Here is a 23,206-nt window from a genome sequence, read left to right as displayed (position 1 = left end):
GAGCAGCAGCCGTAGCGACGCTTGTTGGAGTTTAGACAAGCGGAGTGAGCAAAATGGCGGACGAAGATATTACGCTTGATGGGAAACCTCTACAATCGCTCCGAGTTGCGGATTTGAAAGCCGCCCTGGAGCAAAGAAACCTCCCTAAAAGCGGGCAGAAAAACCAACTCATCAAGCGACTCAAAGGGGTAAGTTTTCTCGCATGTTACGGACGTCTGTGTCGAGTCTGGCTAAGTTCAGCAGGAGGCGAGAGACGTTGGGGGGGTTAACATTAGAGGCCGTAACGGTGTGTGGGCTCCGGAGCGGGAATACATAAATCGCCATGCAGTCGTTATTACACACAAACAACAGCTTTTGTTTTCGGTTAATTGCTAATGACAGTACAGCGGAACTATCTAGCTACCGAGTTCACACTTAATTCGTAACTACTCGCAGTGCACCGTGTTGCACACAGTTGAACTGTGCACCTGTCAAGTCGAGGCCTAAGCTGAGAGTAAGCAAGCCAACAGCCGCACATAGTGTACAGTACATGACAGTGCCCGCGCACGGCGTGTGTATGTGTGTGTGTTGGGCTTACGAGTGCGCGCCTCGCGATGTAAACACAATTTTACGAGCATCGCCAACGACACATTTATGCAAATTTCTTTGAGGAAATTTTTAATAAACACTATTGTTGTTTTGCACGATACTTTACGGCCAGAAACACGAAGCCTCGTGGCCAGGATTGTAGAAATACAGAAGTCTTGAGTCAAAGTCCCCCCTCCCCCAGACAGTTGTTTGGTGACATTTTTTTTCTAAATAATAAAAATCTCAGGGGTATCTTTCCTATTTTTAGGCGTTTTGTTTTCTCCATTGACACTCTTCACAATGCCTGTAAATTTTACTTCGCCAAATTGAATTCTGGTTTAAAGACCTGCAACTAACGATTTCTAACCTTTACGATTACTCTGTAGATTCATTTCCCCATCAATCGTTCGCTGTCTGGTCTATGAAATGTATGAAAACGGTGAAAAATAATAATAAGTGTTTCCCAAAGCCGACGATGACGTCCTTAACTGTCATGTTTTGTCCACAACCAAGATATTCAGTTTAGAAACCATAATATGCTCACATTTAGAAGCTGGAATCTAAAAATTTCGACTTTTTTCCCTTTACCAAATTACTCGGACTGATTAATTGATTATCAAAATTGTTGAAATTTAATGGTTGGCAATAATCAAACAATTGTGGAATTTACTTATCAGATTTTAAAGGAAATCAACTTTGCAATTGAATGATCTTCTGTTAATTAACTGGCCTGGTAACCGCACTCCAGAAAATCCTATGGGCAGATGCACTGCATAATGAACTGACTGAAAAGTCTCACACCCTCTAGAACAGGGGTGTCAAACTGCGGTCCTCGAGGGCCGCAATCCTGCATGTTTTAGATGTTTCCCTCTTCCAACACACCTGATTCAAATGATCAGCTCATCATCAAGCTCTGCAGAAGTCTGATAACGATCCAGATCATTTGAATCAGGTGTGTTGGAAGAGGGAAACATCTAAAACATGCAGGATTGCGGCCCTCGAGGACCGGATGTCGACACCCCTGCTCTAGAACGCCATTACTCCCTTGTGTTTAAAAAATATCATCATGAAAGTGAATACTAGGAATCCACAGTGTGCAGGGTTACTCTGTTGTTTCACAGTGAGTTCACTTATTAACCCAAGAGTAGTCAAATGTATTTTTTACTCTCTAAATATACTGTTCTCATCAACTCATTAATAGCAGATTGTGGAATGACATGCAACAAAGGCTGATGGAAGAATTTAACAAGGAACAATACGTATCTTAATCACTACAACTGTTGAAAATTGCTGAATTTAAAATCCCCATAATATACTCGAGCCACAAAAAAAAAACACCACCATATTCTTTAAACACACTCATTTCAACTTCAAGTAAGAAAATATACATCAACTAATTTGATCATCGTAAACTCAGTGTATTTATTTTGGAAATGTTATTTGCTATTATCTTCAAGAAATTAAGCAATGCTTCATTAAAATTTCACAAAGTTTTATTCAGGAGTTGTAGCATAGCAATACTGAGTGGCACTGACAAATCATGTTTGTACTTTTGCACTGGCGAGTAGCAGCAAACTCAAGCAATCCAGGACAACATTTATGCAACAGATATTTCAAAATTAGCTTTACAGTGAAGTCACTTACAGAAGTAGCCACTAAAATAAGGCGATTACAAGTTCAAAATGATGTCTGGCTGTACAAAGTTTGTGTGTCTCGTAGTTGTTTTCCATTTTCATTGTCACATGGCGTAGTTTAACTTTTAACTTTCCTTGCTGATTCCTTGTAGGCTCTGATGCTGGAAAACCTACAGAAGTCATCCTCCTCACACAGTGGGCTGCAGCCCAACTCTCAGGTAGGAGATTTTTCAAGCTGAGTAAAGTTGATCGTCTAATACAACATGTCAAGCTAATTTTTTTTTTGTGCTATTCTGTGCTGTAGATAGGGGAAGAGATGTGCCAGAACAGCTTTATAAAACAATACCTGGCCAAGCAGCAAGAGCTCCTTCGCCAGAGACTGGAAAGAGAAGCCCTGCAAGAGGAAGAGGCTGATGGTATAACACCTACATAAACGCAAACAATAACAAATCAAACTACTTATGTTGTTCAAACATTTGTACTTCGATAATTTCATGTACTTTAAGTACAACCTCAGTGTCAACATGCTTATAAATGCTGAGTTTACACCAAGCTCCCATAATGGATTATCAAATAAACATTGCTCATTACTGGAAAAACAGAAAAAAAATGTTGTTTCCTCATCGTGTACATTCACTTTATGTGACAACAATATAGTCCGGTTTCCCAACCACTTTTGACATACTTGAAAAATGACTGAAATTTGTATGTATAGACAATAATCTAATGTCTTTAAAAATGACAGTGTTACCGGAGATGGTTTTAAGACGCAAAATAACTGTACTGTTTGAAATGTTGTTAAGGATCCAGTTCGTGTGTCTCAAGAGTATTTGTCCTCTCACACTGAGGTTGACCTTTAACCCCTGACTCGTGTCCCTGTCTGACAGAAAGCCCAGCCGCACCAGAAGAGGATGAAGACCACTCTGAGGACAATGACAGCTCTTCCTATGTCTCTGACAAGGTCAGTAACCTCCACCGCCTGAATAATAAAATGAGGAAAACAAAGGATTTGTCACACAGAACTAGACAGATTAAATATTGCTGTGAAGAAAAGATTGTTTACATTTTTCACACACACTATACATTACTTAGACTTGCACAAAATAACTGAATTTTCTCACTCTTTAAACTGTTTCTATGGACTCTTGATAGAGCTCCTACAGCATTGACATTGTGCTTGTTTATGCCATTTTAAAAAACATAAATAAAACAAAGGTAATCACGTTCCCTCTTAGAATAACTTTTTTTCTGTGCCCAGCAGCATCGAATGATGCCATCCCAGCCCTCACTGGCCACATCTGAGGAGAGAGGAGGAGGAGATGCAATGATGGGTCATAGCTCTGGTCCTGCCTTCCATCGCCAGGAGTCCCCTGAGGCTCCAAGTGCAAGGATGCATAGAGCCACCTTTCTCCAAGGACACAAGGAGCCGCCAGCCCCCTCTCCTCCCCGTGCGGTTGCCTCCCTGTCGGTGCGTGTTCTGGGGCAGCCTGACCGCCAGGGACTGCCCCCTGCTGTGCCCCGAGCCCAGGAGAAGGAGGGCACTGCACCGAGTGAGCCAGGATCAGCTCATCCTGTTCTCCACCTCAGCCGATCTGCCGGGGGTTCAGCAGGAAGTCACGCCCACGAGGACAGCGATGAAGGTGATGACGGCGATGATGAGAGTGACGATGAGGACTGGGGTCCCGGTCCTGGCGGGGTACGAAGGGGGAACAGAGTGCCTCCCCTGCCGCAGCAGATGCCTCCCAGTCTTCCACCAGCAGCTGCAAGGTCCAAACGCAAGCTTCAGCCTCCGCAGCACATCCCACCGCCACAGGTACAACACACTCCCATGCAGCTGCGCCACCCCACTCCTCCTCCCTCTCCACCCCCCAACCTGTTCTCCCTGCCTGACACTCCCAAACAGAGCCCCCCAGACACAGATGACCATGAGGCAGAAGGTCCTGAAGCTGCACGTGGCCCAAGGGTGGCGCCTTTCCAACCTCCCACCATGCAGAGGCAAGACTCTGACACAAGCTCTCGTTCCAGCAGTCCTGAGCCCCCTGTGAAACGCAGGCCAGGACCCCTTTCTCTGCTTGTACACAAGATGGAGTCAGAGGGGGCTTTCGGTGCCATGAAGTCCACATCAGCTGATGGCATGTCATCAAAGACACCATATTCCACTGCTGGCTCTTCTAGTGAATCCTCACTTCAACGATTGGAGACAAAGAGGCAACAAGAGAACAGAGAGATGGAGGAAGAGAGGAAACTAAAGGAGGAGAAAGAGAGAGAACGACAGCAGGAGCTGGAGCGAGAACGAAGGAAAACACAAGAGCAGGAAAGAGAGAAGAAACGCTTGGAAGAAGAGAAGGAAAAGGAGAGAAAACGACTGGAGGAGGAGAGGAAACAGCGCCAGAAAGAGGAACAAGAAAAAGAGAGAAAACGTCAAGAAGAGGAAAAAGAAGAAGAGAAGAAACGCCAGGAAGACAAGAGAAGAGAGGAGAAACGGCTGAAGGAGGAGCAGGAACAAGAGAAAGCTATCAAACAGAGAGTGGTGGTGACTCAGGCCCAAGATTCAGGCTCCTCATCTGATTCTGACTCCAAATCAGACTCCTCTTCACGCTCATCACAGTTTTCCTCCTCCTCTGGAGATAAAACCCAACCTGCCATGCAGCTGAAGGTTAGTGATCAAACTGTTGTGGGTGTCAGTCATTCTCAAGGGGCTCAGATAAAGAAAATGCATATTGCTGTGCCGTATTGCATCACTGTGGACTGTAACAGAAATGCTTGAGTGTGCTTTGTTTCTGTTGTTGTTATCTGCCATAGTTGTGTCCATAACCCATGCTGAAGTGTTGTTTCCATGTAGAGGTAATTCTGGTCCTGAATTTGTGCAGAAGTTTGACTGACATGTCCAGTTGCTTTCTTCATTTAACATTTTCCTGCCTTCCAGTTTGCATTTGAAATAAAACTAGCCTTCCATGGCTAGATGTTGAGCTACATTTTAACAGCAAATGTCTTTGAGGATGTTGTGATTTGCCTTTTATTGTTTTTACTTTCAATCATTTCACAGAAGGCGGGCCAACGACAAGAGGCACGAGATGAGAAAAAGATGAACCAGAGTAAAGGGGTGGAGAAACCATACCTTTCAAAAAGGTCAGTAACCATCAGTGAAGTACAGATGACTTTAATTACTCAATTTGTATCATGCACTGTGCCTACTGTTCAGAGTGATATGACACATACACTTACTGCAGCTTTCCTGTACTATTTTGCAGCAAAGATGTGTGTTTCAAATACATTTAGAGCTTTTCCACTGAATGAATCTATTCTTGCAATATCTTTCCACTCATGTGTATTTCTCTCCCGTTATACCGTCCTTGGACAAACAGTTTTGGCTTTATCAGTTTAACAGGCCCAGACACCAAATATGTGGTATGCAAAAATGGAATTTACACATGTTTATGAATCTTATTGGCTATTTATAACTGCTCTCCAGAACGTTTAATTTGTAGAATAATTTACTATAGAACAGGCTAGGCACAGTACTGTAGTTATGATTTTGATTTCTGGATATCCCAGCTTGTTACTGCTTTTGCTGGTGAGGGTGATAGATTATAAATCCTATTTCAGGGTTAACTTTTTTGCAAAAGCTGGCAAATTAAATGTTGCAAAGAAATCACAAAAAGACAACCTGCTGGCTATTGAGGGCATTTAGTGATGTCTTTCAATCTGTGAATATGTCTCCATCTCCACATGAAAGTATGTACACAAACATGGACAAAATCACAGACTTTTGTAGGTGTATATTTTCATGCTTCTTCATGTTTTTTTTATATTTACTTCAGCCCTTAGAAACGGTGTTCCCCATACATCTTCCAGCAGAAGTACAGCTGTAAATATATGTCAAAATTGAGCACTGTCTCTCTAGGTGCGATGTTTAAATGTGACCGTAGGAGGCACAGAATTTGTGTTTTTCATAGATGGATCACTTATGAGGGCATTCCAATATTGAAAGATTATACTTTTCAGGAGAATGCTTAGTCGAGAACTTGATCTGTGAAGAAGAACCAATAGTTGTAGTTTTCTTTTTAATTACCAGGGTTTTCTTCTCTGTCTGTAGAGATCTCTAACCACAATGCTGGAAACTCTACTCATTTTAACAGCTTTAGCGTGGAAGTCTGTAATAGCACTGCAGTTTCTGGGCAATCTCATAAACTGGCTAATAGGACTGCTCTGAAGAGTTGTTTTGGATGCTTACTCACTTTTAGAAGTGCATTCCTGCTTCGGGTTTACGATTGATGGTGGTTTCAATCCTACTGTTTTTTCCTTATAAAGTGTGAGGTCTAAATTGTGAACAAAGGCTTTATGCTATTCCATCGCAGACAGATAGCCGGGAGTGGAATTTATATATTCCAGAAAGTCTTGAAACATTAGTCTAGTAGCACCATAAGATGGTGAATTATTCAGTGTGCTCCAGCCCTGTTTTTTGTAAAATCCACTTCGGCCATTTTGTATAGAAGAGATCACCACGTCACCCGTTTAGTAAACAGTTCCTACTAAAACCTGTCCTTAAAATATGTAGGAACATTTCCATATTTCTGCATAGCATACTAACTTATATTAATTAAATATGTTTTTTTGTGACGTGATTGTTACAGATAGAGGGGTTTATTTAATCACATTTGTGTAGTATTTACCACTGCAGCAGGAAGGACCGTGTCTGCACTGAAGTCAGGTGAATAAACTGATGTGCATTCTGTTTGTCTGCTTTATTAAACTGGGTTGTAATAATGTCAGTTTATCTTAAACTTGGTGGTTTTACTTGATGTATTTGTGTTTTGTTTCTTGTCTGGGGCTTTGACTAAACTGCTTGGTTGTACAAAACGTGGAAAGAATTATCTTGCATGTGTAGTTTGTCAGCCTGTACAGCCATATATCAAAAGAAATAGTCAATTTAGCCTGATGTAAAAGCTCAATGCTCTCTCATTTATGGCTCCTAGCGTGTTGTATTTCTAATCAGGCATTCAAGGAGGCAGCCCCACAGCTGTTGTCGAAAGGGTCCTTTTCCGCGTCACTTTCTTCCTCTGTTGTCTTTTTCGTGTACTTTTCCGCTGTTGCAGGCAGCAGGAGCCGTATTTTTTTTTTATTCAGTGCTGTTCTTTTATTTATCATTATTTTGTGGTTAAATTTCGATATGCGTCACGTTTGAGAGTCAAGCTGAGCTTTTATTTTCAAAGTCGTGGACCGGAAGGTAGCTGTTATACAATGTGGGAGGCTTGACGCTGGCCGCGGTAGCCAACATGGCCGTCATGCATGCATTGCATCCCTGATACCGACGCAGTATACGGCTAATCAGCAATAGGAACAGCAGCGCCGGATTTTTTTTTATTTCGCGTTCCCGATTTCAGCCCACACCTGAACGAAAAAACAGCCGGCGACAGAGTGTCATTTGTTATCAGCGGGGGTTCCCTTTCAAGGCCGGCCATAATGCTGTCCGAAGGCAACAAAAACGGGTAAGAGTGAGCCAGAGGGCGACTCAAGGCTTCAGGCTGCTGGTGGTACTTTCACCCCACTTGACCAGAAATGATCAGAGATACATTAATCCGTATCAGCGTGTCGTTTTCTGCCGCTGTATGCTGCCGGTTAGCTGGCAGCTCCTGCCGGGCTGTTAAATATCATGTCATCAGTTCACGTTGGCCTGGTTATGAGCGGGGTACATGTTCGCCCATGTGAGGAGGACCGGGGGTGGGGACGTCGGTGAAAGCCTTTTGTTGGGTGAAGGAGCAGGGAAGATTTTTTGGGGGGGAGGGAAGGGGGTCTACTTTCTTTGATCATTGCCTAAAATAGCTTTGCATTGAAAGAAACACTAATGAATAAATAATGACCTAGGATTTCATGGTGTGATGAGGAAAAGCATGTAGACATTGATTTCCTCCCTGCTGTCTTTCCTCTTGACCTCTTCATTTTCTTTCATGCCGGCAGCCAAGAGAAGGGGCTTCATCGTATTTCAGAGTATACTTTTTAATACAGCATAAGGACCTCCCTATTTTGTTGTCCTTACAGGCTTGATCATGGCCTTTCCATACATGTGTTTTGTTGTTAAACTCACAGAGGGTAATATTTGTATTTTTGGGTTTGTGTGGCTATAGCTGTTAATGATCTCACTGTTGTCAAGGGAGATCATTAAAGCAGACATCTGTTAGTTGTACAGTCAGTGTGAATGGTCCCTTATGGTGTGATATAATTCTCCCAGCTGGCACCACCACTCACACTCATATCCCCTGGGAGGTGACTGCATGTCTGATTTGAGTGGTGATAATGTTTTGGTCCGGTTTATGTGATCACATTGTTAATTTGGACTTGATCTGAGTAATGTTGTTGATCTGTCATGAGTAAGACTCTGTGTGGTTACTTTTAGTCAGGTTTTTTGAAAAGTTGGAATGTTTTACGGATTGTGATTTGTTCCTTTGGTTAAAATTGTACTTCAGTGTGCCTCCTCATTACTGCCTAGTCATATGAATACAAAGCTGTTTGAAGAGTGAAGCAGAGGCGGCTTCACGGCCGTTACTTGAGAAGAAAAAGCCAAGCATCACACACTTAATATCTCATTCTTTCTCTGTGAGTGATCATTTCATCCCTTTGCTCTGGTCTTTCCTGATCCTGAGGGATTGTATTTCAAGTTGACATCTGTCTCCCTTTATAACCCGTGCAGGTGTGTCTCTGGCCCTGTTCATGAGTCACACATTAGTAGACATTGACATCCACACCGTGGGCAAATGAGGAAAATCTGTGTGTGGTATGGAGGGAGAAAAAAATGCTGTCCTATTGCTAACACTCCTGCCAATGACTAATCTCTTGAGAAGGAGGTTGAACAGGCTCTCCTAACACACTGGGTAGATTTCAGTAATACAGAGAATAACATTACAGGCCCTGCTCTGAAAGATGCAGTGAAGCTCGAGGCTATCCCGCATGATATGGGAATGAGAGGGAGAAGGACGTGGCTGGCTGAGCAGGCCATATGAGTAATTATTATTAGGTTAGATATTGTACAAGTGCAAGTCTGTAAAAGGAATAAAGGGCAGGGCTTTTATTGTTTAGATTCTAAACAAACTATAAATCACCTGGTTAAAAGAGTTATTTTGCTATTTTTTGATAAAAGTATCTCAGTTATGAGCCAAAACGTTTCTATCCGGTGCATGAAACGGACTCTTTGTTTTTGTTTTTTACTCATTTTGACCAAACACTTCATTCATTCATCATGGAATCAGTAGCAGACAGATGAAACAGTGATCACCACATACACTTAATGTTGTTGCTAAATTAATAATATAGTGTGGCTGCTTTAAATTCAAGGCTTTTCTGCTGTAACAGATGAAAAGATTAGAATTGAAGACAAAACTTGTTGCAGGTTCTTGTGTTGCCAAACTATTCACTATTGCTACCAAACATTTCTTTGTACTTTTCAAAAATAGGAAGCAATTTTAAATACCCCCCTTTAAATGCAAACTTTAAAGTCCAATGCAAAGAAGTGTGCAAACGAGGAGAATGAGCACGGTAATAAGAGTGAAGGATGCTAGAGGATGAGATTCTCCCACCTACAGGGTGCTGCCTTGGTGCTTGTGTCATCACATGGAGGCGGCAGAGGAGGCTTTTGATAATGCTGGTAGGGGAAGTTAGGGAGGGGAAGCTAAAAATATAATGATGACATCTGCTTGTTTTTATCTCCATCCTAGATAACAGTGATAAAATAAAATAACGCGAGAAGGAGCGTTTGTGTGAGGTCTGACTCACAGCAGTGCGCGGTTTTCATAGGCTGAGTTAAAGGTGGGGGTTTTTCTCTAACGACCCCGTATGGATCAGATGAAGACCACACATGGAGTCATCTGTGAGCGTATGTCATAAAGTATGAGTTAGTTTTAGGAGTGTTTGTGACCCTGGGTGTCAGTTAGCTGGTGAGTTATTTATAGCAGGAGTGACCCAGATCAGTGGCCTCCAGCACCCTTCCTGTGACTCTTCCAGTGTTCGCCTCTGTCTTGTCCTACACATCAGTTTGTCTCCGCTTACACTAACCCTGTCTTGGGAGCTGAGCTTGAAAGCAGTCTATGCCTGTCTTCAGATTGCCATTGACGAGGGCCACACATGCTGATTTTTTTTTTTCTTTGCTCCTTAATCTGCGAATTGTTTTCTTGATTAATCATTTGATCTATAAAATGTCAGGAAACAGTCATAATGCCCATTATATGGCCACGAAATAGCTTGTTTTGTCTGACCAGCACTCCAAAACCAAAAGATTTAGAATTTGTTATCACACAAGACAAGAAAAACAGTACTTTGAAGAAGTTTGGCCCAAAAGAAGTCTTAAAAGCATTTTTCTGTACAGGTTGTGCGTCTATGACGTGTACAGTTTCACAACACCATTGTTACATCAGTGCAACAACAAGATCGGCTGGATGTTTTGCGGTTTGACTATTACAAAGCAGAAGATTGACTTTTCGGCAGGGAGGAGCAGGACATGCCATTGAGCCGCCATCTTTGGTGTTTTAGAATTCTCCCATAGATTTCTGTTCAAGATCCTTTAAAAGGCGATTCTGTCCCTTTATAACATCTCTGTTTAAAATAATTACTCACCAAAATAGTTCCGCATTACTTCTTTGTTGACGAAAGCAAATTGACTAATCATGTCTACCTTTTATTTATCTTCAAAGCAGTGATACAGCACTGCTGTTGTGTGGTTGTTTTTGCATTGATCTCTCAGGATCAACATAAACGGTTCATCAATGATACATAACATACTTGCATTTTTTTCATTGATCCAGAAACCATAAAGGTAAAATGTTCACATTTTTATGAATCTAAGATTAAGTAATACCAAATAGTTATGAAAAGCATGATTAAAAAGTTTTCAATTTATAACATTTATTGATTAAAGCTAAAGAAAATCTAAAACCAAAGTTGCAAGATTGGTATTTCTCTGAAACAACCTGTCTGGTAACACAACAGTCACACCCACTCAAAAACTATTAACAGCATACATGTAAGGTGCCACCAGGCTTTGTCATCATATTGATAGGGTGTGTGATTATGGTCAATATTGGTGCTTTCTAAAAATAAGATGGTAACGTATTATACCCCACCCTTCCGTCCTCACTCCGACTGTCTTCCTCCTGCAGGGAGGTGTCAGAGCCCAGCGCCGCTGCTGTGACCGAGGTGGAACCAGACTCGGAGAGCTCCATGGCTGAGCAGCCAGCCTCTGGGGCTGAGCCAGAGAACAGCGAGGGCCGCCTGGAGGAGGTAAGGTCACTGAGAGGGTGTGGGCGCCTCTTGGCTCTGTCTCCCACTAACCTGCATCCTCACTCATATATAAGCATGTGTAATTAGCAGTGCAAATTGGGCAGGCCACTCAAAACCAACACAACCCCTGTTTTTTTCTCATACTATTATAAATGCTTTTGGCACCTGTGGCAATTTCATTCATTTGGTTATGACTCAATATATACTATCTGCATCCTTTTAATCTCTTAAATACCGTGAAAATTTCTCTGATATTTGGACAAATGTGCACAGGTGGATGAACAAGGGCTGAGTTGGAATTGGGTCCTGGGGAAAATAGGAATGAACTCATCCCTTCCATCTGCTTTAATGCAACTAATATTTCATAACAAGCTCATTCATGTAGATGATCTCTCACACGTCCAATGTCTGTCTGGGCCCTGCAGAGGTATGTTAAGTGCTGATGCTGTTGGACTGAAAGTAGTGATGTAACACTGAGTTAATTTCAACATTAATGCTGCAGAGAGAGAGCATGCTTCTTATATCACTGTTGTGTGTATGTTTGGGGAAAAAGAAACAAGTTAAAACTTAAAGGCCCTGACACACCAGCCTGACAATCAACCATTGCTTAGTGACTTTTTTTTTTGTTAAAACGCCATAGTTTTTGTGGTGTGTCCAGCAGTGGGGACACTACTTGGCTTTTATTGACAGCAGTTAAAATGATTGAGAATGCTGGATTGATGCTAGAGGTAGTCTGTACGAGGCAGCTCTTTGCCTGTTTTTTCTGCTTTGTGATTTTACTGCTTTAGGTTAAGTTTAGGTGAAATTTCTCACCTCTACCATTTGTTCTTTTGATAACACCATTTAGAGGCAATGAAAAACCTTACAGTGCCTGCTGCAACTTTATATCAGCTATTTTTCTTTTTATCTGAGATATAATGAGACTTTATAGAGTTTTTTCATCCTATGTTTGTAATAAAAACCTTGACTACTCACCATTTTTTTTCTCTAATAATTTGCATCAGGCTCCAACGATCAGCTGTTGTCTTTGCAATATTGCATCAGTCTGCTTTCGCCAGCACAAATTCCTGCGTTTGGTGTGTCAGGGTCTTCATCAGAGTAGAGTTTTGTATTTTATGCTGTCACAAGCTGTTTAAATTGAAAAAAAGTAACATGTTTTTACATTTAATGTCACATTTACAGCTTAATTATATATACAGACAGATGTGTTACTCTAGTTCATTATGGAGTTACTGTTTGATAGATACAGTTTTCACCCATCACAAGTTGCTGCTGTAGAAGCAAACTGAAGAGCAGCATCCGAAGAGAAAATCATAAATTGCAATTTTTTGCATGCTTTTATCTTCCCAAATTAGATTTACTTGTGAGCTTCCATGCTATTAATGTTATTATCAGCATGTGTCTTTCTTAATGGTGTGTGTGTGTGTCTGTGTGTGTATGTGTGTGTGTGTGGATTGTTTCCTCCTTGGGTTTGCATGAGTAATGGACTGTGACATTGTGTGTAGAGATACATCAGGGCTTGTTTCTGCAGTTTCTTTCACACGGTTTTCACCCTCTGCTCTCTGCCTTGCTCCTTTCACACTGCTGCTCTCTCACTCTTATTCACCCTCTCTCTCTCTCTCTCACACTGTCTCTCTTCCCCTCTTTGTCCCCTTACTTTCCATCTTTTGCCTTTGTATCCCATCATGAACGCTTCTCTCTCACTATATATATTTATGGTGTGATTGCTGTTTAAAACCCCATTGATTGCTTTGTTATGAAGGTGCCCATGCCTCTTCCATTGCCCCTATTGGTACCTGCTGCGTACTACTACTACCACCACCACCACCAACACCTCCTCCACTCCTCCTCCTACTCCTCCTACAACTCCTGTCCCGCTATGCCCAAGTGCGTCGCTGGTACCTGAATTAGGCCCAGAGTCTGCAACCCCATGGCACTGAGTAAAGCCTGAGCCTGCAAGGCCTCCTGTGTAGACCTCCAGTGACACGCTGAGCCAGCAAGAACTGGAGCTTGCATCAGACCACCACCGACAGCAGTGGCAGCCATGGTAACTGCAGCAGCACACAGTTGTCATGGTAACCCAGCCACAGGGGTTGGAAGCCTGCACGCTGATCTGAACCGGACTGGACTGTACCGCACTGTGTGGTGGTGATGAATGAAGGGTTACGGGAAGGGGAGGGTGCTTAACTCGCCAAATCGCCTTCCCCTCTCCCCGCCTTTCCCATCTGCCATTTTGAGGATACACACAGTCTGCAAGTGTCATCCTTCAAAAGCCAGATGTAACTCAAGAGAAGACAAAACTCCTCAGCTCTGCAGTTTTGTTTTTCATTCTCCCTCTAATCTCACGCTGCCCTCTGCCTGTGGGGTGGAGTTATGACATTGGACTGAGACCTGCTACAGTAACCCATTCAGTGATGAGGGCTAGATCATTAATACGGTCACTGTTTGGGGTTTTGTACTTTGAAAGACACTCCAGCGATGATTATGGGACTGTTTTTACTGGACAATGCTGTGGATAATGCCTGTTTCTTTGGACGTGATGAGATCATACAGGCCTTTACTCACATTTTCAAGCATCTGGGATACTTCTCTTGCAAGGTTAACAGTCATCCTCTGCTTTGACAAGCTGGCCCGCCTTTCAACAGAGACTGCAAGTAAAATTCTGCACTGACTGTGTACGTAAATTGTGTCACCATTATGAAAGTTGCCATTGAGACTGTTTTCTGCACCAGTTCCAGTTGCAATAAAGACTTTCAAAGGACACACATCGCCAAGGACAAGTAATGTGACACAGATTACGCACTGTGACCATTTATGGGTGCACGGTGACATTGATCGTCCACGCTTGGCCAGGAAAAGTGGATATATTCAACAAATCGCTGCCTCTTCTTTCCCTGCAGCAGCACTGTCAGTGGACTCAAGTGTGACTCAGTGGATGTTTCAACAAGAGGTTTTGGTGTCCTGCCTCTGCTGTGGACCTGGCAGATGGACGACTGCGGTTGATGCTTATTTATTTATATATCCATCTCGTCACTACACCCACAGCCTGGCCATTGCATTTTGTATGATTTTATGTGGGTGGAGAGGCACTTATGCCAGGATTTCCATTTGCCCATTTTGACTTCTTCCCTGGATTGTAATTTAACAAAGACTGGACTATTTTTTTTCCACCGTTATGCCCATTAAGAGACTTCTGACTGGTCTTCGTCCTGTGCTGTGAACTTGCAAAGCAAACTAAAGAATATTTTTAATTTTCTGGCCATGGAATCCAAATGCCTTGGATGACAAACACCTTACGGATAACCTGCTGACATTTCAGATGCCCTGAAGTGTCACAAAGGCTTTCAGGACTGTATGTTGGAGAAACTGGCAACTGTGATAATCAAGGACAATAGCCTCCAACTTTACAGTTTTTTTTAACTCTTCAGATGTGCATCACAGATCATGGACTCTAACAAAGTAAACCTCATCCCGATAAACCCATCAGAATCCATCAGAAGAAAACCTTCCAAAAAGACTGAAATGGGACTCTGTGACCAGCAGTCAGTCAAGAAAAGTCCTCCCCAGCCCTGATCAAGAAAAAAAGTTCAGTCCAGTGATCAGTTCCTGCCTGGTGGCTAATCTGCACACTCAAATCGAACCCTGCTCTCACTCCTCTGGCTTCTCTGATTGGATCCTTGTTGCCTAGATACAGTTCACACTGTCGTGCGGTTGGGCCATAGTCGAGCCAGTAAGGAATCAGGTGTCAAATGGTACCAGGAAATGACTTGTCATTATTCCACTGTTTAAAATGTATACAATTTTAAAGGAATAGCTATATAAAAGAGTCTTTCTCTTTCCTTCTAATCTTTTTTTGTAAATGAGAGGAGTGAATTACTTTCCTCGTAACTTAGTCCAAATTTTTGATTGTCACATGTACTGCAGTTCTTAAAAAATATTTTATCACATACTACGGTGGTCTGTTGCTAAATATGATGAATCTTTAAGGTGAATTTTAACTGCAGTAATGGTCACTCTGCTGACAGATCACTGAGTCTTCAACACTCTGTTCTCCACGTCTGCTCATCGGCTCTAATAATGTTTAATTTCATCACTCAGTTGCAGCACATGATTCAACGACATGCAATGGCTTTGATGCTTAATGAGCACCATTCTGCTATCAGAAAGTCTGTATGTCCTATACAGAGACAAGATCCACTCAATCACACAGACAGACACTTGTGTAGTCTTTTATCCTTGTTGTTCTCAGAGCACTTTAATGGACACAATCTTGTAATAACATACCACATTAAGATATGACCCAGTTTGAGTTTCACATAGGCCTACTCGTGTCCTAATGTACATCACGTACTTACTTCTACTTGTGTCTGTGCGTGAGTCAATCTCACACACAGACAAAAGCAGAGAAGCGTAAAGATTTATCTCAGCGTCTTTGAGCAGAGGTGGATGGCGGAAATGTGTGTGGAGTCTCTGTATCGACCAAAGAACCCTGTCGTTAATGTGGTACAATTGGAGTCTTCAGGCCTCTGTTACTTTAACCCTTCGTTCCCCACCCCTCCTCCACTTTTCCTGTTTCACCTCTTCTCTGTTGTTGCCTGTTTGGGTCTGGACTCTTGGTTCTCATCTTGCCCCGCACCCCTGGGGTTTCTGTATGTTCTCTTTTTGTCTCTCTCTGTTTCCAGAGCACCACTCCTAAGGCTTTTGCTGCTCGCAAGATATCCTTAACCAGTAAGTATGCCAGTTACACGCTTTTCCTTCTCCTGGACCAGAGATAGGAAAGAAAAGGAAAGTACTCTGCTCTTAATATTCAAAAGACAGACCTGTCCGGAATACAGGAACACGTTGGTTTGTGAACATGAGAGTTGTACCGCTGTCATGCAGAAAATGCAGAACTTTAGTGTCACCGTGTAATGAATTCTGCATGACCCCCAGAAGTATTTCATTTTTAAATTTTGAATGAAAGTAGTTATTTCATTTTCCAATATATTTTTTTATTTTTTGTTTGCTAGCTGTTCACTTGTAAGAGGACCAAACCAAAGTAGTCTTGTGTTAGATTTAGAACCGGAGGATAAATCTAATGTCCATGTCTTTGACAGGATCTAAAGCACAAAGTTCACACACTTTTGTCAGTGGTGTACTGTCTACCAGCTTTAATGGATTTTTTAAATAATTAATTGAAGCTTATGACTTCTCAGAGCAAACAGCAGTAGATTAGACACTCGGCTCCTCCGACTGTGGCTTATACATAAATTAATTCCTCCCTTTGTGGATGGAAATGTTGATAGAAATAAAAGAAAATGTGTTTCTACCAAAACACTCGAGTGTTTTGGTAGAAACAAAGTGATTCATAATTGATATTGAAACAAAACACTTAATGTGCTGGTTTGGCTCACAACACCTCGAAAATCATTAGGTTGCATTATTTCCTGCAGGTTTAACATGCTGCAGCAGGGAGCTTGTCTGTGCTTGTGGCCTCACAAGTGCACACTGTATTTAACTACTTCCTATTTTTCCTTCACTGTATAAAGTACTTTTCATAATCGCTGTGTGGTAGAAGACGTGTGCAGAACGTTACACTCTGAATAGCTGCTTAAACCAACCACAGCAAGCATGTAACAACCAAACTAAATATTGTTTTAAATAAAGTATTAGAAAAGAGTTAAGGGAATTATTAAATCTCTCAATTCCACTTCAGAATTTTGCAAACTTAAACGGGTTAAAGCATAGCCTTGGCAGAACTATCTAGGTTAAAGTATTTAAGCAATTATTTCTGCTTTTGGGCTATCAGCTTGCAGTAACTTGTCAGTTGAGTTCTGTTCAACAGAGAGGAAATAACCCATCTTCTGAGTGATAAATCACATTTTTTTTGACTCCTGCAGGCAGCAAGACGTCTCCAGCCACTACAGACGGAGGAGCAGGGGAGCCTGATGCAGGGACTGCAGCAGGGAGGAAGAGGCGATGGGGCTCCAGCACGGCAGTCACGGCTAAGAAACCATCCATCACAATTACCACAGACTCCCTGAAGGTACTGACACAGCACTGGGACACGCACCTGGTGTCCGACAGATCTGAGAAGACTTGTCTAAAATACAAGAAACTGTGCAGCTAGAGGAAAGAAGTATTTTTCAGTATTTCAGTAGAGCATTGTTCTGATTTGGTTGAAGGCTCAAATAAAGAGTTTATATTTCACATTGAAAACACAACCAAGACATGTGTTACTGTCTAAAACGTGAATTAGTGAGCAAGAGTTGGAGATTTTATTTAAAAAGTCAGTCACTCTATAGGTAGTGAAAAAAAGTTTGAACCCCTGAAATATTACAGAGGAGAAACAAAACTGATGCCTTCTCTCTGTGTAAGAGCTAACAGATGAAGTTCAATTATTTATATACTTCTTTCCCTGTTGTATCTTTTTCTTCATGTCCTCCTGTCTCTCTGCTTTAGTGTTTAATACCCGACATCAAAGTAAACCAGGAGGCGGTGGTGGAGCTTCACCCAGAGGAGCTGCAGTTGTCTGGGGATGAGGAAAACCTGGACACCAACCAGAGCGACCCAGATAAAGGCCTCAAGATCCGACGCACTGTCACACAGGTAAGCTGAAGCGTAGCAGTGCTGTTAAATTCAAATGGAGAAAACTTGAACAATTTCTTTCATCTTAATGCCAACAGGAATACAAACCAGGGTTTCTGTTTTTCCTTCTCCCCAGGTTGTCCCAGGCGACAGCCAGGAAAATGGACAGACAAATGAAGAGGAAGAGGAGGAAGAAGAAGAGGTGGAGAAACCCGAGAGAGAAAAGCAACGGAGGACTTCCAGAGACAAAAGGAAGACCAGCCTTTCTGAGGAAGCCTCGGAAACACAGACATCTGTCAACCTTGACGGAGAGGCAAAGAAAGGTAAAGTGCCTCATTGAAAAGTTTGTGGGATTTTAATTGCTATAAATGACTAGATACAAATCTTTTTGCTGCCTTCTGTCTTCCATCATCCCTCTGGCAGTACTTCACCCTTTGCTCTGTCCTTAATTACTAACATTCCTGCTTTTCACACTCACTCTTCTCACCTCTCCTTCATCTTTCCTTCAGTTACCCCGAGCGACAGTCTGGTGCGTCGCTCGATAAGTCAGCAGAAGTCTGGCGTGTCTGTCACGATCGACGACCCCGTCCGCTCTAACAAGCAGCCATCACCGCCTCGTGGAAAGATTTCCAACATCATCCATGTGACAAACTTGGTAGGTTTGTAATTCAGTGCAATATTCTTCCGAGTTAAAATTCACAAAACTGATCTTCCTATTTTCTTGTATCTTTTATGAGTTTGAGCCGTTAACCTTCCTCTCTGGTTGTACAGAATAAATCAGATTTCCATGAATGAGGTGTATTGTGCTGATGCCAGTGGTAACCACAATCATCACCATACCCATAATTAGAGTCAAGAACACTTGGCCAGGTGTTATGACTGTAGTCGGGCATCATCTTAAGTTGGGGGCCCAGCGCATGACTAAACAGACAACGACAAGACGAGACATTACACATTTAATGACTAGCATTTGCAGAATTTTTTTTACTTGCGTCATAGAAGCAAAACTCCAGGTTACACCGTTAATACTGTTAATACAGAATCCAGACAACAGTGGAAACACTAAAGCGAAGGCTATAGTGCTCATTACCATTGTGTTTATCAGAAACCAAAGCTGATGGATTAAATAGTTAAAATGTAGAAGCAACTTTTTTTGATCTTGAACACTGTTGGGACAAAAATCGTACATTTGTCCTGAGAGTTTCACTGAAGAACGTACTTGTTTTTATCCAAGTTTGAAGGACTTGATTTTGATTCTATACTGTTGCATTAATGTAGAAACTGGTTGAAATTCTGTCACTGTAATGAAGTGTTGAACAAGTGGAAAATTTAACCTGTCGATGCCGCCAGATAAACAAAACCACTAGGTCTCTTCCTCTGAGTAACACAAAGATTCAAACCATTATGTTGTACCGACTGACGTCATCCATTGAGCCAGAAGCTTGTTCCCACCTGATGTTACCAAAGTTACAAACTATCCTTCCACACATTGAAAACAACTACAACTCACGGACACCAAACCTGATAGTGTGATGCATTTTAATGTTTTCTTTGCTCTTTTGATTTGCTTTTCACTCAGAGTGTCATCCGATCTAATTCCATTTGATGACCGTTGTCCTATTTTCTCCATAGGTACGACCCTTCACTCTTGGCCAGCTCAAAGAGTTGCTAAACCGGACAGGCAGCGTGGTGGAAGAGGGCTTCTGGATCGACAAGATCAAGTCGCACTGCTACGTCACAGTAAGTAGCACCACAATAACGGTTTTTAATTTTAATTTTATGTAGAGCAGATTCATGATGTTAAGCAGCTACTGTTGGGCATCAATCTTGCTGATGAACTCGCCTAAATTTGGTGCTGTATTTCAGAACAAGCTCAGCTACCAACATACAGAACCAGAAGCAGTTTAGAACTGTTCACTTGTATGTTTTTGGAGACACATGAGAAAACCTGAATTAGCATGGGGTGTTTTTTTTTGTCCATGAAGGCGTGTTTGAGCTGAGGCATTAATAGAAGCATTTGCTTAATAATTGCCACTACCGAAAAACCGTCACCTCTGTGTCCTCCTCCGTCTGGCTCCATCTGTTTCTGGTCTATTTTTGCAGTGTGTTGGTTTCAATGTTATTACAGTTAGGAAGGACTATTTTCTATGTCTTTTCTTTCATCTGTTCTCACAGTACGCTACATCAGAGGAAGCAGTCGCCACCAGAACCGCACTCCATGGGGTCAAATGGCCTCCCAGCAATCCCAAGGTGCTTAGCGTGGACTTCTGTGAGCAGCATGAGGTAATGAAGGACAGAATAAACAAACTGCATGGCTGTCAACACACACAAATACAGTAGATAATGGAGAGGATATTCTACAACTGAAGAATTAAATCATTTTCTGATACTTTAGTTCGTGAAAGTCTGGGTTATACATAAAAAAAACAGACAGAATAATCATCCCTGCACACCCAAGTATGCACAAGGCCAACTTGTGTGCTGCTAGTGCTATGCAAAGTAAAAGGCATAAGGAATTAAATATTAACAAGTTTATTTTTGGAGTCATTTCAGATGAGCATCCACGTACTGTACTACCTGCCTTCAGGGATTTTTTAAAGCTGTAACCAGTGTCAAATCATCCACTGTGTCTGTTGCGGTTCCCAGCCTAAATGTATTGTTTGAATTGTTCCTCTTGCATCAGGAGTATAATATTCTCCATTCATATGTACCTCGTCTTTATCATTTTTTTCCCAACAGCTGAACTTTCACAAAGGTGTCCTGAAGCAAGAAAGAGAGGAGGATCCCGTTGCCCCGCCAGGTGCTCCTCCGAACCGGCTGCCCCCTCTGATGCCTGAGCGAGACCGTGAGAGGGACAGGGAGCGCGAACGAGACCGCGAACGGGACAGAGGAGTGCGGGATCTGTGGGCTGAGCGAGAAAGGGAGATGCAGCGTCGGGAAAGGGCACGAGGTGAGCGAGAGTGGGACCGCGACAAGGTTCGGGAGTTCGCAAGACCTGGAGAGGAAGAACGGCGATCTCGATCCAGAGACAGAGAGAAGAGGAGGAGAGAGAGAGCCAAGAGCAAGGAGAGGAAGACTGATAAGAAGGGTAAGGCCCCTCGCTGGGATGGGATCAAAGCACAAAGCCAAAAACAAATTTGAAGAAAGGAAATTTATACAGAAGAGAAAGCCAGAATAGACTCAGAAGTGTAGTAGGAATTATAAAAGGCATAGAACAACTTCTACTTATTTAAAAAGACACAGGCGGACATGTTCAGTACATACAACAGATGAATGCTGTCATGCAGCCTCACAGGCATCACTTCTGTGTTTGCAGTGATAACAGATTTCAAAGTGTAGCTTCAGAAAATTCACCCGTTCTGTTTTCTCACCAACAGAGAAGGGAGATGAACCTCCAGCCAAATTGCTAGACGACTTGTTCCTCAAAACCAAAGCAGCTCCATGTATATACTGGCTTCCCCTCACCGAGGAGCAGGTTGGTCCTACACACACACACACACACACACACACACACACACACACACACACACACACACACACACACACACACACACACACTGGTAGTTTCATGTCTGTTGCATTCCGTGCTTTCAGATTTCACTTGTACCGTGCTCCTGAACCTGTGCTTTGTGTCCACTAGGCGGCGCAGAGGCTTTTAGACCGCACGGAGCGGCAAAAGGAGCGCGAGCGAAGGCGCAAAGAACAGCAAGAGGAGGAGGATAGGAAACGAGAAGAGGAGAAGAAAGAGAGGCTGAAGGCCCGGGAGAAGGACGGCGGTGTGGCGGCAGGCAGTGGGGCAGCTGGGCGAGGAGCCGATGGAGACCGAGAACGGGACCGCGGCCGAGACAGGGAGGCCAATCGCAGCCGAGACAGGGAGGCCAATCGCAGCCGAGACAGGGAGGGCAATCGCAGCCGAGACAGGGAGGGCAATCGCAGCCGAGACAGGGAGGGCAATCGTAGCCGAGATAGAGAGGGCAATCGCAGCCGAGATAGAGAAGGCAATCGCAGCCGAGATAGAGAGGGGAATCGTAGCCGAGATAGAGAGGGGGACCGTAGTCGAGACAGAGAGGGGGACAAGAGGAGGGACAGCAGCCACCGGCCCAGGCGACCCTCCCCAGGCGCTGGTAGTGGACGGCGGTCTCATAGTCGTAGCAACCCCAGGGACAGACGCCGCTGAAGGCCCGGAGGCTGCAGGGAAAGCTGAAGAGAAAGAGGGGGGAAGCAGTGTAGCAGAGGACGCAGCAGACAGGAAGTCTTGGGAGGGAGTGTTTCCACGTGGCCAGACTCTTGCCTCATGTTCAGGACTTGTGTCTGCTCCTCACTACCTGCCCCACTGTGCTTTAACTCGTCCACTTCGACGCCAGCGTTGTCTTCCACACACTTCTGCCATTTCCCTCCTCCCCCCTCCCTCCCCTCGCCTTCTTAATGTTCTCACAGGAAAATCCTGATTACATTTCGTTTGTAGGAAAATGTCGGCTCATCTCTCTCCAGTCCCACGCTCTTCTGTTCTCTTTGTCTTCCAGAAGCAAAACTCAGTCCTTTCTCCTGTAGAGAGCAGCGTCCCTCCTCGTCTCTGTGTAGTGCTGTTAGACTTCTCCTTCATTGAAGAAAAAGAAGCAGAGGGCGGTTGTTTTCTGGCTCGCCTCTTCATTTTGTCCCACTGAGGTTTGGGAGCCCGCCTCTTTATTTTAGTTCTGCGGGTACACATTTCCTTCCTCCTCAGAGCCCTGTAATAAAACCAGTTAAAAATAGATCCCTGACCTTCACATATTTTCTAGGATAAGTTTTAATGTTCCACTCTTCAGCACTAAGGTTTTGTTGTTCTTTTTTTTTTTTTTTGAAACTCACAGGCAGTCCTTGTGAAAGTAAGGAACGGTGTTTTGTTTTGTTGAAGTTTTCTGAATCATGTTTGTTTTTTTTCAGCCTTGGAGAGTTGTTGTGTGTCACAGCAGGTGAAGTTAGTGTTAACCTTCATTTCCCACAACGATGCAACTGGTCTCAACACTGTAACTAGAAAAGTGTGATGGGAAGGGACGTGGTACAATGCCTCAATTTGTATTTAGGGGATGTTTATGGGGATGAGGAGAGCAAATAAAATGCTCCAATAATTACGGGAAGCTGAGTTTCCCTGAACTGAATTCTCTATTTGCAAACACCTCCTCTGACTCTTC

At 43.0% G+C, this 23,206-nt stretch overlaps 1 protein-coding gene across 2 annotated transcripts; it reads left to right on the top strand.

Moving 5' to 3' along the window:
- The first annotated feature begins 30 nt into the window (after positions 1-30).
- Positions 31-23,190, top strand: acin1b (apoptotic chromatin condensation inducer 1b). Of its 2 annotated transcripts, none has more exons than XM_008283370.1 (17): positions 31-188; positions 2,354-2,419; positions 2,506-2,617; positions 3,089-3,162; positions 3,463-4,857; positions 5,248-5,330; positions 11,348-11,468; positions 16,151-16,196; positions 17,348-17,493; positions 17,910-18,056; positions 18,172-18,358; positions 18,545-18,690; positions 19,668-19,775; positions 20,211-20,318; positions 20,775-21,123; positions 21,413-21,510; positions 21,676-23,190. In XM_008283370.1, exons 1-17 carry the CDS (start codon positions 54-56, stop codon positions 22,210-22,212), a joined length of 3,858 nt encoding a protein of 1,285 aa, XP_008281592.1. In that variant the 5' UTR covers positions 31-53; the 3' UTR covers positions 22,213-23,190. The 2 variants fall into 2 exon arrangements, with proteins under 2 accessions (XP_008281592.1, XP_008281591.1); XM_008283369.1 differs by having other exon boundaries at positions 3,460-4,857.
- Positions 23,191-23,206: the final 16 nt, after the last annotated feature.

This window comes from Stegastes partitus, unplaced genomic scaffold (assembly GCF_000690725.1).
Source record: "Stegastes partitus isolate 25-593 unplaced genomic scaffold, Stegastes_partitus-1.0.2 Scaffold308, whole genome shotgun sequence".
NCBI lineage: Eukaryota > Metazoa > Chordata > Actinopteri > Pomacentridae > Stegastes > Stegastes partitus.
The sequence above is the reverse complement of the archived record's forward strand: the minus strand, read 5'-3'. Positions and strand labels throughout refer to the sequence as shown.

What these genes read in the sequence shown, in the direction of transcription:
- acin1b (XM_008283369.1), top strand. Translation starts at nt 54, where the DNA reads ATGGCGGACGAAGATATTACGCTTGATGGGAAACCTCTACAATCGCTC. An exon ending in GCAAGAGGAAGAGGCTGATG is followed by an intron (nt 2,618 to 3,088) that starts GTATAACACCTA and finishes CCTGTCTGACAG; the next exon opens with AAAGCCCAGCCGCACCAGAA. An exon ending in GCGAGGGCCGCCTGGAGGAG is followed by an intron (nt 11,469 to 16,150) that starts GTAAGGTCACTG and finishes CTCTGTTTCCAG; the next exon opens with AGCACCACTCCTAAGGCTTT.